Here is a 13,339-nt window from a genome sequence, read left to right as displayed (position 1 = left end):
TAATCTCATCCTTCTTTATGTTATATTTTGCAAACTCAAAACTGCAATTCTTGTCATTACTAAGGTTTCCTTCGTTCTTTGAGTATTCAAATTTTGCTGCCACTCAGTAAACTGTTCTATGACTTCTATCACTCTGCCATATATGTAATTCATTTACTGTTTGTCAGAATTTATTTATCTATATATCTGTAGCACATCTACTGATCTACATGCCATTAAACATTTTGGAGAATTTGCTACTTTTTTTTTCCTTATGAGAAGTTACTTCTTTATACAGGCATTTAGTGATGCATTACTGGTTGAAGAATTTTCAGAGGATGATGATTTCTTCATCATGGGTGGTAACTCAATTACTGCTGCCCATGCTGCACATAAATTAGGGATTGACATGAGACTGCTTTATATCTATCCCACTCCATATAAGCTTCTAGATGCTTTACTTGACAGAAATATGCCACATAAGAACCCCTTCATCCATGTTCCTGACTATGGGAAAGTACGGGACATACCTAACAGTATCTTGAGCTCCTTTAAGACAGTAGAAACAAATCTACAGGGTACTAGTTTACTTGGTGGTTCATTACAGGTAGACACTGAAGAGAGGGTTGATGATTTCTCCATGGAAGATAAAGCAACTAAAGGAACTAGTAGCTTAGAGAAAACTGTTGGTTCTCCTTCTGATATATCTTTGGAAGTGGACTCTTGCTTGCCTCCAGCTTCAGATGGTAGGATTTTGAGCAATGATGGTCAGTGGGTCCTAAACTTTGATTTGACTGAAATGTTTTCAGTCAGTCGCTGCAATCGATTCATGCATAGGTGTGAAAGCAAGCAGAATCTTGCAGATATGGTACGCTTGCCAATAGGAATTCCAGGACATAAAGGGTTCTTGCAAGAGCTTTGGAAAGTTTTGCTCAAATCATGTGTAGATGCTTCACCTTTGGTTGCACTAATTGATGGCAAGATGAACCTATTCATTGGATCTCATTCATGCATATTTCTGTGCATCGATGCCGCCAGGTGAGTGGGATTTAGTATATGTTGATATGTGTAACATGAGTGATGCTTGCTTGGTAGCTTTTCATAGTTTAACTCTGGAGCCTTACTGAGCTATTTTTCTAAATCTAAATGAAAGTTTAAGGCAAAGTTGTGGATATTTACTCCTATCTCTGGTCTATCTATCTTTCTTGTAGTGATGTCTGGTAATGTGTACAACTGATTGTAATAGGATCCATTCCATGACAAATTTAGTGGGCATTGATGTATTCTTCTTATGCCCTGCACTAAATGGATCAAGTAATTTATCATAATTGAATGTGTCTTGGAAAAGGAATGAACCATGGCCTTGATTCTATCAAAATCTTTAAACTCATTAATTTGGCAATTTTACTCATCCTTCGTTGTTCTCTCTGTATATGCATCCAATTATATCCTCAAGATAATGGATCTTTCAACATTGTGGTTATACAAAGATTTATTAAATATTGAGCTTGAGTATGGTATCACTTTATTTCTTTTCCTTGGATCACATTCACACAAGACACCCTTTCTTGATTTTTACCTTATTTAGTATCATTACACAACTGACCAATGTACAATGGCAAGTATTTTTCACTTGTGTATGATTTATGTAGTGGTACAATAAGATGGGAGATCAAATTGGAAGGTCGTATAGAGTGCTCAGCTGCTTTAACTGGTGATTTTCATCAGGTATCAAAGCTGTTCTTCTTGAAGCTATGCCAAGCATTGCACTAATATCAACTCATTATCTTGTCTAGGTTGTGGTTGGATGCTACAAAGGGAAAATTTACTTCCTCAATTCCAGGACTGGAAATGTCTGTTGGACATTCCAAACAGGTGGAGAGGTATTATTGTTGCATTCCATGTTTACTGTTTATGTGGCCAGATGAGGTGCAAGGATATTTTAAGTTCACTGGTAATTTTGCTCGACTAGTTTGTCGTTTATGGAAACTCTTGCTTAACACCTTTTCAGTTGACATTTAACCCAATATGCTTTTACCCTTTTGGGTTTATTTACTTAATAAAACAGACCAGGCAAGGATTTCCTTGCCATTGACATGTGCTGACTGCCGGTCAGCACGACATGTATTGCCGCACCCCCCATATCTATGCACTGTGCTGACATATAGTTTCGATGCTAAGGAAGTATCAAAGCTCTGGGTAGAGAGGCATATAGAGAGATGGAGGGAGAGAAAGGGAAGAGGCACGCTCACTGGATTTCCAAATTGTCGTTGTCAAACCATCATAACACGGGCACTGCAAGAAGAGAAACCCTCTCCGTCGGTAATCTTCTCATGGGGAAGAGAAGGGCATGCCTCCAAAACATTCCTTATATTCTGCAGACCAATTTAAGTAAAAAATTCACTATAAATGGATCCGAATCTAACTTAAGTTAAAGATCCGCTATGAATGGGTCCAAATGCCTAACTAAAAAAAAACCTATCCACCTCATTTGTTCTTCTTCCTCAGCGTTCCTAGCTGCCAAAATTCCTCTCCTCCGCCACACATGATTCTATATTTGATGGCTCTCTGATGCCCTCGTCTGTCGCTCCAAATAGCTTCCTCTATCCTCCTCCACCTTCAAATAACTTCTACACTATTGGAAATTGATGCTAGGAGATGAAAGGGAGGGTACCATCGGCACCCCCCCTGCCACGTGTAGGCACTTCACCGGCACCCCTTGTGCAGGTTGGCATGACAATCTATGAACCAGAGTATAAATTTCCATAAAAATAATTATTTATAGGAAATAACTTTAGTATGGAATATACATAAGTTTGTATTGGACCACTCTTTTAACCAGGTAGGCATCTGGCATCTCAAGAATCATTTTAACTTTATTCCTTTTATATTCTAGTCTCTTGAGTTAGAGACTTAGAGTTTTTTAGAAATTTTTAATCCTATACTATCAGTAGATATTGAGTCAGGGGCCTTCAAAATGAAACTCCATACTACTGTCAATTGAAAAGTGAACCCACACTGCCAATGATAATCAACAACGTATGATAGAACATATATATTCAGTTCCTCTGAATGATCTTTTCTTTAATGCTTAAGATATTTGTCCAAAATTATGAGCACTTGAATGCTTCTAGATTTAAGATTATATTAGGTGTAACATGGTGATCAATAATTAGACTTGTTCTTGTAATTTTCTGACACGTTTATAAAGGGCCTATTTAGCTTGTTTTTATTATTGATAATATCAGATGGAAATATAGATCATGCATCTGCATGTCTATCGCTATACTTGCATTTACAAAGGTTTCAGCACAGATACTTTCCCTTTTAAATAGTGTATTAACTTTTATTAATTTCCATGGTCAAAATTGAAAATATGAGATATGCGCTAAATGGAATCTATACATGAGCAAAACCCTGGATTCTTCTTTTCGGTTTACCATATTTTCTTTTGAGCATTCTATGTTTATGATGCGGTCTCTTGATTTTCTTCTTCGCATGCATAAATATTTGGCCAGAGATTTCTTTCTATTACTTATGATTCTGAAGTAATCTTCGGATCTTTTGCAGGTTAAAATGCAGCCAGTTGTGGACAAGCAAAGGAATTTAATATGGTAATGTGACTAATGTCTAGTTTGTCCAGCTGAAAATAAAGCAAAATGTTTCTGCTTTATAGCGTAGATAGATATTTTATAGAATAGGGTGGTCTTTTATGTGCACCATCCATCTCTTTCTTTTACCTCAACTTCATAATAATGAAAATAATGAAAAAATAATGTGCAAGATTTGAATTTTGAATAATTTAGCTTTTATTCCTTTTCACATGACCTTGGTAATATTATATATTTTCAATCTTGGCCAAGTTTTTTACTGTTCTTGATGAAAGTTAACGTCCTAATGGGTTTTGCATTTTGTAATATTTTTTTTGGAAAATTAAGATCGTATTTGAAATTGTTGTATTAATGATATAATTAACATGTTTAACAATGAACAGGTGCGGATCCCATGATCATCATTTATATGCCTTCAATTACAAAGATCATTGCTGTATTTACAGAGTCTCGTGTGGTGGAAGCATTTATGGTTCACCTTATATTGATATGGTATATTTTGTGGAGACCCTAGAAGCTTTCTTTCATTATGTTCATGCTTTACTTGGTTTGTATATTTTAATTAGCTCATTAGATCTACATTAGCTCTTTATTGAACCTGCTCTTATTTTGAGTTTTAAAATTGGCTTTTGGTGCTCACTATTTACTTCATTCAATTATTCCTTACTTCTAACTAGGGGTGCAATTGGGTTAGAATAATCGGGTCCAGGTCGAGTCGGGTCATGATAATACAAACACAAACATGACTTGTTTATTAAATGAGTTAGAATTTCTAAACACTAATATGACCCGTTATTAAATGGGTCAGAATTTCTAAACATGAACACGAATCATTTATTAGATCGGTTACACGGGTTATAAACGGGTCATCCAATGGCAAAATATATTTAATTTTTTATAATTTATTTGGGTTATAAACGGGTTTTTTGAGTTATAAATGAGTTTTTTCATGCTACAAACAGTTTAATCGGGTCATAAACGAGTTAGGCAGATCATAGATGTTTTAAATGGGTTGGCGGGTCATAAACAGGCTAGCGGCTCGGGTCATAAACGGGTTAAGGTAATAAACACAACCTATTTAATAATCGGGTTACACGGATTGACCCGTTTATGATCTGAACCCGACTAGACTAAATCCAAACCCATTTGAAAGCCAGGTTATCATGCCAAATTATCTGGTCGGGTCAACTTTTCTCACCCTACTTTCAATAAGCTTGCTAGAGATATTCATAATGATCATCTTTATTATTAAAATCTATAATGATAACCACCATCAAACTTGAGTTGAGTTGCTTAATATTTCATTTTCTCTGATTTTCCTTGTCTTTTCTCTTTCCTCTAGCATATGACTTACCTACTTGGAACGACATGATCTTGTCAGCCACAATTCTGTTGCAAATTATTTATCTAGTCATGCTTGATATCCATTGTAAGCAATGACATTAATGGTTGTGAGAGAAAGTTTGGAAAGGATACAATGGGGAGGGCAATGACTATTTCACCGAGTATTTTATTGGTCTCAAAATAAAAATATGATTCATGTTACTAGCCTGTATTTTGGAATGGCATCATTTGACCTTCCTATATGAATATGCATTGTGTGAGACTGTATTCTAAGAAAATATGCTATGCATTTTAGTGAGCCATATTTTAGTACATAGATTTGACCTTGATTGAGCAAGCAACCTATCCAAAGATGGACACATGTTACTCTTATTGCTCAATGATGTTTTTGTTTCTATGAAGTGAGACCAATATCATGGAGTGCAGCCCTATACTATTATGGTTATAGCCTTAAAGAACTATTCATCTTTAGAATCATAATATCATATCATCCTGGTTAGTTTGCTCAAGCAAGTAAACTTGGTGATTTAACTTGTCATTGATATAATTAGCATTTACCATGAAAAGCTAAAGAAAAAGCTAAACTACCAAAAGTGAAACTTGAAACTGAGATATAATTTTCACTAAATGACGAGAATAGCCTACTGAGGATAGTGGATAGTAAGATCCATGAGACCGAAGATGTGCGATTATTCTAGTTGAGAACAAAAACTGACATTTGGGATAATGGAAGATGTAGTTTAGCTAAGAATATCATACTACACCAACGAATAATAGGAGAGCCCTGCCTATGGCACAACACGGGCCATGACACTTAATGTCCGTGCTACAAGAGTAGAGGCTCCACTGCCAACCCTATCCAAGAGTGGGAGAGAAAAAGATGAGAAAGGGAGAGGGAGACTACCGAGTACCATGCTGCCCTCGCCGACGATTGCCGTCATTGTCGCCTTCCTTTCTCTTCCCATTGGTGCCCTAAGCGGAGGTGAAGGCCAGAGAAGACGATGGGAAATGGTAATGGCTCAACAAATTAACAGGATTGTTTTGCGGATCTAATTTAAATTATCAGAGGGTGAGGGCGGGCAATCATCGGCGAGGGCGGCACAGTAAGTAATTTAATGTATTTATGGACCGTCTTTGTTGTCTTGCCTCTTTTGCTGGTGCCATGCAGCCCCCTTGTGCCACATACCGATACTGTGCCGGCACAACAATCCTTGAATGGAACAAGGAGATGTATGGACAATCATTAAGAAGCTTTTGCAATATACGGAAGTCATCTACTTGTCATTATCCTCTTCGTCATCATGATTTGGTGTAGTAAAGAAGTAATCAAAATAATATTTTGGTCTCTTCTGTTGCATAATGGGAATTGTTACTGTAATTTAGAGAACCCTGTAACATAAATTAGCTTATGAGGTTCTGAGAAGTCAAAAGTTGGAATATAGTTCTGATCTTTTTATACATGATTTATATTCTTGTATATAATTACAATTTTTCCTGTAGTTGCAGGACAGGCTCTATGTGGCATCCACAAGCGGCTGTGTGACTGCCATATCTCTAGAGGTGATGTGAGAACTGTACCTTCTATGAAATTTGAAATCTAAAGCTTCACTTGTATATATTTGTATTTTGTTAGTCATATGAAAATCCACTTCCTAGTAGGATCTAATATCACCGTCCTTCCTGCAGTTTGTATTGTATAGAGGCTTGACAATTTTGCCATGATTCTTTTCTTCCATCTTCCATCTTCCATCTTCCATCTCCAGTGAAACTTATTGGTGAATTTTCCTTTTAAATTTCCTTGACCAAAAAACCGTCAAGAGGTATTAGGCTCATAGCAAATACCATAGGATGATAAGATGTTGTTGCAATTTTCAAACCTATTTACCTAAGCCTAATTAAATAAACATGTAACATCTATTGAACAACCTAGCATAAGCAATTGCATCACTGAAAAGTGAAAAGTTTCTGTTTGTAAGAATTGTCAATTTTTGTCTCTATGGAAGATTGCGAGTAAATGGAATATGAGTTTTAAGAAAGATATGGTTGTATTGTCATTTTCTTTTCCTTTTTTTTCTTGTGTAGACAAAATCATGATTTACTTCTATTTGCCTTCAGGCCAATACAAAGGGATCTATCTTTGTATCTATGCATTTAATTATCTATTATATCATTTTTATTTATATGTCTCTCTAATCACTATACATATGCATTTAATTATCTATTATATCATTTTTATTTATATGTCTCTCTAATCACTATACATATGCATTGTTGTTATACTTTATACAACTATTTTTATGCACATGTTTTGTAGTCATAAGAAATTGGGTCGATAGTTTAAGTCCAAAATTATTTTAAGTTTTTAACCAAAGAGAAGTGACTTTGGGAAAGGAGAAATGACCTTATATGTCTGTTGAGATCAAGAGTACAGCTTATCTTCAGATTTTTGAGGATGATAAAGTGTGTTTTAATTTATTTAGTGTTGACTTACCAATTACTCTTAGAGTTTAAGCTATTAGAAAACGACATATTGAGACATATTAATAGGCCAACAAGGTGAATTTGATTTAAATAGGTGTAGGTTTTTATATTTTAATTAATAGATAGGCCTAGCAGGGTTCCAACTTGGGATTAATGCTCAAATACTTATATGTCTATTGAGATCTGAGAGTAATGCTTATCTTCAGTCTATTGAAGATGATAAAGTGTGTTTTTATTTATTTAATGTTGACTTACTAATTACTCTTAAAGTTCAAATTGTTAGAGAATGATAGGTCAAGACATTTTAAAAGACGGACGAAGTGAATTTTATTTATATGGTTGTAGGTTTTTATATATTAATTGATAGATAGGCCTAGCAGGTTCCAACTTGGGATTAATGCTCTAATACTTATAATGCTAATCTTTAGTCTACTGAAGACGATAAAGTGTGTTTTCATTTATTTAATATTGACTAACTAATTACCCTTAAAAAATTAAGTAGTTAGAGAACGATAGTTTTAATATTTTATATTTTAAAACTCTTCTTAATTTTACTTCTAGGCTCAAGATATTTAGTAGGCTAATGAGGTAGATTTGAATTAATGGATGGACTTTTTATATTTTAATTGATAGATAGGTCTGGCTGGGTTTGCAACTCAAAATCTTATGCTTTGATACCATGTTAACTCATTACTCTAGAAGTTTAAGTTGCTGGAGAACAATAGTTTTAATCTTTCATTTTCTAACACTTCAAATTTTGATGGTCACATCTTTTCTTTTCATAATCAGCTTAAAACTTATTTAGCTAAACATAGCTCGTATAGAGAATTAAAGTTTATCAATATAATGCATGTGGGAATTCCGAAATGATAATGTCAGAATTGCACCTGTGCTCATCATGTTATAGAACCTATAGCATGTTTTTAAGTGCATTGTAAGAATGGTACACTGAAAATGGTTAAGAAAACTATTCTTAAAAGTTGATGACTTCCTGGCTAAAAAGATGACCACTATATAGAATGATCTCTTGCAAGAATTCTATCTGAAAATAGGTCAGGTCCCAAGTGCCACTGATGACAGATGAATTCACTTCTGTTATTAAAGCACTGATTTTTTTTCCTCTATTAAATATTAATGAAGAGTTACATGGTAGAAATTAAATTTCATTTTTTTTCCATGGTAGAACTTTGCCTGGGCATAGTGTAATTTGCTTGTTGGAAAATTTTTATAACTTCTACTAAATTTAGCAGGTTTCACCATTCAGTGTTATCTGGCTGTACGAGGCAGGAGCACCAATTTTTGGTTCTCTTGCCATGGATTCTCAGAGCAGAAACAGTAAGTGCTCCTCTAGCCAAATCACTTGCGTTGCATATGAAATTATGAGTGCATGTTCATATATAGCTAGCTAAGAAGTAAGTATATTGAACCAAAGCAAAAGTGGATGTAGATTGTTGTGCACAATTGTGATCACAAACGTCAAATACGTTAAACCAATATAAATGTGTTTGTAGATTGCTGTGCCCATAGGCATGACAGACACATGCATAAGTCGACATCTATATTATGTAATATATGAATATGAACATTCATTCACGTAGACTGTCCTTGAAGTAAGCATGGGTCAGTATATGCCATAGATTTACTTGTATTATGTTGATGTTTCGAACCCAAGCATGCTGACATATGAGAGGAGTTCCTTTCCGCATCATATCGCATGGCACTTCATATTCGTGCGCACATATTTATATTTATATAATGTTATTTATGTTTTCTATTATTATTATTATTTTAAGGCGAATACACACTATATATATATGTGTATTTGCATATTACCTCCCGCATTTTGCATTTACTTTTCAAATATAGGAGAAAGCATGAGGAAGAACGCAAATACGAATTAACTTTAAAATAGCGGTTATCCGCAATTTAGATATATTATATGAGGGTATTTGCAAAGAAACCTATAACTTTATCATGCCTGCAAGATCGAATAGCTCCAATTTCCAAATGTGGTACCTTGATTTGCTGGATGGGTTTAGACTAGTGTCTTGAGATGCTAAAAGATAAGTTCGAATAGAAGGATCCACCACCTGAAGTTAGATCTGCAAATCAAGGCACTACATCTCTATATTGGACAATTTAGATTTAGCAAACATGATGATATTCTTGTATTTGAAAATACCCCATTACATTGTTCACATCTCCTGAACTATTCTTATCTGAATATTGACATTTGTATTATTCATTCAGTTCTGCTTGGCAGGACACGACCAAGACTAAATTTATGCATTTTGTATAGAGTTGGGACAGGCAAAATCTGAGACGACGCTGCTTTTTACTCACACTCTCTTTTCTGTGTTATAGCATAATCCTACATGTCGTGGGACACAACTGACATGCTCTCTCCCCCCTCTTCCATTAGGCACCACTCCCTCCTCTCTCGTCTTTTCGCTATTTCATCCCACCTCTCCCTCACACTTCGCCAATATGGTGGCTATGCTAGGTGTCACAGATGAGCATTTCTCATGTTGACAAATTGTCGCACACGTAGTGCCAATGACACTAAAATCTTAAAGGGGTATAATGTAAATAAGCATTTCGGGGGTAGTTGCAATATAGACATATTATGGGTTAAAGGGGTATTTGTGATTTGTAAGTTTTCATGTACATGCATGTAGACTTTTGGTGTACTGAAGGTTTCACCTCATGTTACAATAGAGGCTTGCTCTATCTGCCCTGGTGGCACAGATTTCAAGTCATGAAAAATTGAATATAGTTTCTCCAATATTTGTTGATTATTCATATCTTAAAAGATGAACATCTCATATTTATTATACAGAGCTTGCATTTAAAGAGATTTTGCAACCTAGTCTTATCAGACTATCTTTGCAGTTATTTGTTGTTTGGTGAATGGTCAGGTGATCATGTTGAATTCAAAAGGTGCTGTTGTCTGGAAGGTACACCTATATTTGTGCATGTTCTATGATTTCATCCAGTAAATATATGACCTTTGCATTAGATTTCACACTAGTGGCTGGCTAATCTTCAATTCTGCATCTTGCTATTCATCAAATAAATACCTATAAATGCTTTTATCTGGTTGTTAACTGTACCTAGTATAGGAAGTTCCAGTTATAATTATTTTTAATATGATATAATTTGTTCACCTGTGGATGCCTATTTCTACCAGGCAACTGTTGATGGTCCAATATTTGCTGGAGGTTGTGTATCTTCTGTTCTACCTAATCAGGTATTATTCTTTCCAATAGGTACTTGCTAGAATGAACACCCAAGTAAGTGGACTTTGTCTGCAACTGCATTAATTTAATAATTGTAACACAGCCTTGTAGCGCAGTAAGGCTTTTCCCTTTTATGATACCTATAACTAGAAAAGGAAAGGTGGTTCAGAGTCCTAAACAGAGTAAATTTTTGTCCTCCACCTTCAACTGCACTAATTTCTGTTCTTGTACTCCGGCTGTACTCTTGTTCTTATGGCTGATTATTTGATGTGAAGTCATGAACAATGATTGATGCTTTTCTATCAAGTAAAGCTCCCATGAGCTCCAGCAGTGAAATTAAAGCTTGCTTACTCCACTAATAAGGTTCTGTATCTGACGCCAACAATCTCATAAAAGGCAATTCATGTATTAGACAGAGTTACGCATGTATGCTGTAATCCAAGAGGATGGCACATGACTTTGTCACTAGTAAGTTTGAGCATCATTTGCATCTTCTGAAGTCCTTTTTTGTCGTAATTCATATGCAGGTACTGATATGTTCCCGAAATGGAAGCGTGGTTTCTTTTGATATGGTAAGTTCGGACCATAATCTGTTTAGTGGAGATTGTTCATTAATATTTTTTTTCAGAAGGGTTGTGATCATTAGCAATGTAGTTGCATTGGAACTTTACATTGTTTTTTTTATTGGTGCTGGAAAACTTTGCTATAGGAAAACCCAGACTCTTCTATAATCTGCTGTTCATTTGCTCTTCCTTTAACAATATTTGAAACTACAGAGTCCTGGATCAGAATTGTTTTCCACCTGATGCCTTTTGCAACGGTTGCTTGATCCTACTTCCACCTCGAGTCATTCTGGAGATTTTTTTTAATATATTTTTTTCACCTCTTTTCTATTATTAATGGGTAGCGCTCCCTGTATTTTATAGCTGTTCTTTATGAAATACTTTGAATTTTTGTATTTTCCTGAAATTTTAAGCTATGAGTTGGTTGTATTTTCTGTATGCCATTGTCCGCTCTAAGTTATTTTAGTCAACTGTACACTGAAATGAAATGCTGTCAGTCAGGCTGATAGGATTTGTGTTTTCCTTGAACAGTGAGACACTTGGTCTCCTTTCATGGTATCATTTTTGTCTCAACTATGATAAACATTAGATATGATAAGCATAGAAAACTTCTGTTTTAACTGGAAGAAACACTTCTATAATTCAGCTTGAACTTCAAAACAAGGAAATGGAAGAACACTTGTCTCTAATATGTAGATTAAAATTTTCTTACACACTTAATGACCTAACTGATATTTTGGTGGGTAACAATCTGATTGGTTATGTGGTCTTTTGCAAGAAAGGAGCTCTACTCTGGGAATACCATGTTGGAGACCCAATCACTGCCTCCGCTTTTGTTGATGAGCAAATTCAGTTAATATCAGGAACATCACAATCATGTGAGAGGTAGTAAATTTTGTTAAGGCATGTTATCATATATATTTTTTCCTTCTGTAAGACAATATTCAGGGGTCTGTCTCTTTAGGTTTGCTAGCATTTGCACCAGTTCTGGAAGAATCCATGTGATTAGGATAAAAGCTGACGCAAAGCAAGAGAATAATAATCAAACAGACTTCCCAGAGAACCTGATGGTGCAACGGTTTGCCATCATGGATCTCCCAGGGGAAGTTTTTTCATCCCCGGTGATGATTGGTGGTCGCATCTTTGTTGGCTGCAGAGATGATTATGTACACTGCATCTTGGTTATGCTATAACATTATGCTATATTCGCGGTTCGTCTCCAAATGAGCTGAGCATCATTGGGCCAGATAAGGATAATAAAGTAGATCCCGAGTAAGTATACTAGGAACTCTGACAGAGTTCAACAGATTGGAACTCAACTTTACTACATCTCCCGCTTATCTGTCAGGGGAGGTTTTTTCATCCCTACTGATGATTGGTTGTTGTATCTTTGTTGTCTGCAGAGACGATTATGTACACTGCATCTTGGTTATGCTGCGACATCATGCTATCTTTGTGGTTCGTCTCCAAATGAGCTGAGTAAGGTGGGCCTGATATGGATAATAAGATAGATCCTGAGTAAGTATAGTAGGAACTCTGACAAAGTTTAACAGATTGGAACTCCACTTTACTACGTCTCTTTGCTGAATCCTATTAGGTATTCTGGTTACAGCATAGTTTATGCAAATTGCATCCTAGTTGAGAATGTAAGTGTGTGGGTTTCAGTATCAAATATCTGAGGTCCATATGATATAGCAGTATGTTAGCCAGATATGCTTTTCGCTTCAAATTAACTTTTTTTTAGCGAGATCCTCCCAAGAGCACCAAACCTAAAGGCGAGAAAATAATGTCTTCTGTCTTAGTGAAGTTTTTATTTAACACCATATGTGAAGTTTTGGTATCAAGTAATATTGCAGAAAAACAGTGTACTAAATGTAAATGTCTTTAGATTTGGTAAAGTACTCACCCTATATTTTTGTGAATTTTTGGTTCAAATAATATTACAGAATGTAGGGTGCTAGATGTAAATGCCTATAGATTCGGTGATGTTTTCATATGGATGTGTATCGGGTGCTAAATACAAATTTCTTTATTTTTTAGTTAATGTTTCATTTAACACCCTATATAGTATGTGAATTTTTAATCAAATGATATTGCAGAAATACAGGATGCTAAATGTAAA

General features: G+C 35.3%; 1 protein-coding gene across 13 annotated transcripts in view; it reads left to right on the top strand.

The window, feature by feature from the left end:
• LOC140789286 (putative acyl-activating enzyme 19) overlaps positions 1 to 13,339 on the top strand; it is a 26,721-nt gene extending 13,382 nt beyond the window's left edge. For 2 of the 13 annotated variants that reach the window (XM_073138931.1, XM_073138928.1), the window contains 13 exons: positions 278 to 1,017; positions 1,632 to 1,707; positions 1,776 to 1,862; positions 3,550 to 3,593; positions 3,974 to 4,082; positions 6,435 to 6,494; positions 8,666 to 8,750; positions 10,308 to 10,372; positions 10,606 to 10,665; positions 11,182 to 11,226; positions 11,996 to 12,102; positions 12,182 to 12,489; positions 12,621 to 13,339. In XM_073138931.1, the coding sequence (XP_072995032.1) occupies positions 278 to 1,017; positions 1,632 to 1,707; positions 1,776 to 1,862; positions 3,550 to 3,593; positions 3,974 to 4,082; positions 6,435 to 6,494; positions 8,666 to 8,750; positions 10,308 to 10,372; positions 10,606 to 10,665; positions 11,182 to 11,226; positions 11,996 to 12,102; positions 12,182 to 12,410 (1,707 nt within the window). In that variant the 3' untranslated portion in view covers positions 12,411 to 12,489; positions 12,621 to 13,339. Of the gene's footprint in view, positions 1 to 277; positions 1,018 to 1,631; positions 1,708 to 1,775; positions 1,863 to 3,549; positions 3,594 to 3,973; positions 4,083 to 6,434; positions 6,495 to 8,665; positions 8,751 to 10,307; positions 10,373 to 10,605; positions 10,666 to 11,181; positions 11,227 to 11,995; positions 12,103 to 12,181; positions 12,494 to 12,620 lie in introns of those variants that run through there. The other 11 variants (XM_073138934.1, XM_073138935.1, XM_073138930.1 and 8 more) reach the window with 11 other exon arrangements.

The sequence above is a fragment of the Typha latifolia genome, chromosome 5, assembly GCF_019914945.1.
Source record: "Typha latifolia isolate L0001 chromosome 5, TyphaL0001v2, whole genome shotgun sequence".
In the NCBI taxonomy this organism is placed as follows: domain Eukaryota; kingdom Viridiplantae; phylum Streptophyta; class Magnoliopsida; order Poales; family Typhaceae; genus Typha; species Typha latifolia.
This window is presented reverse-complemented; position numbering and strand designations above follow the sequence as displayed.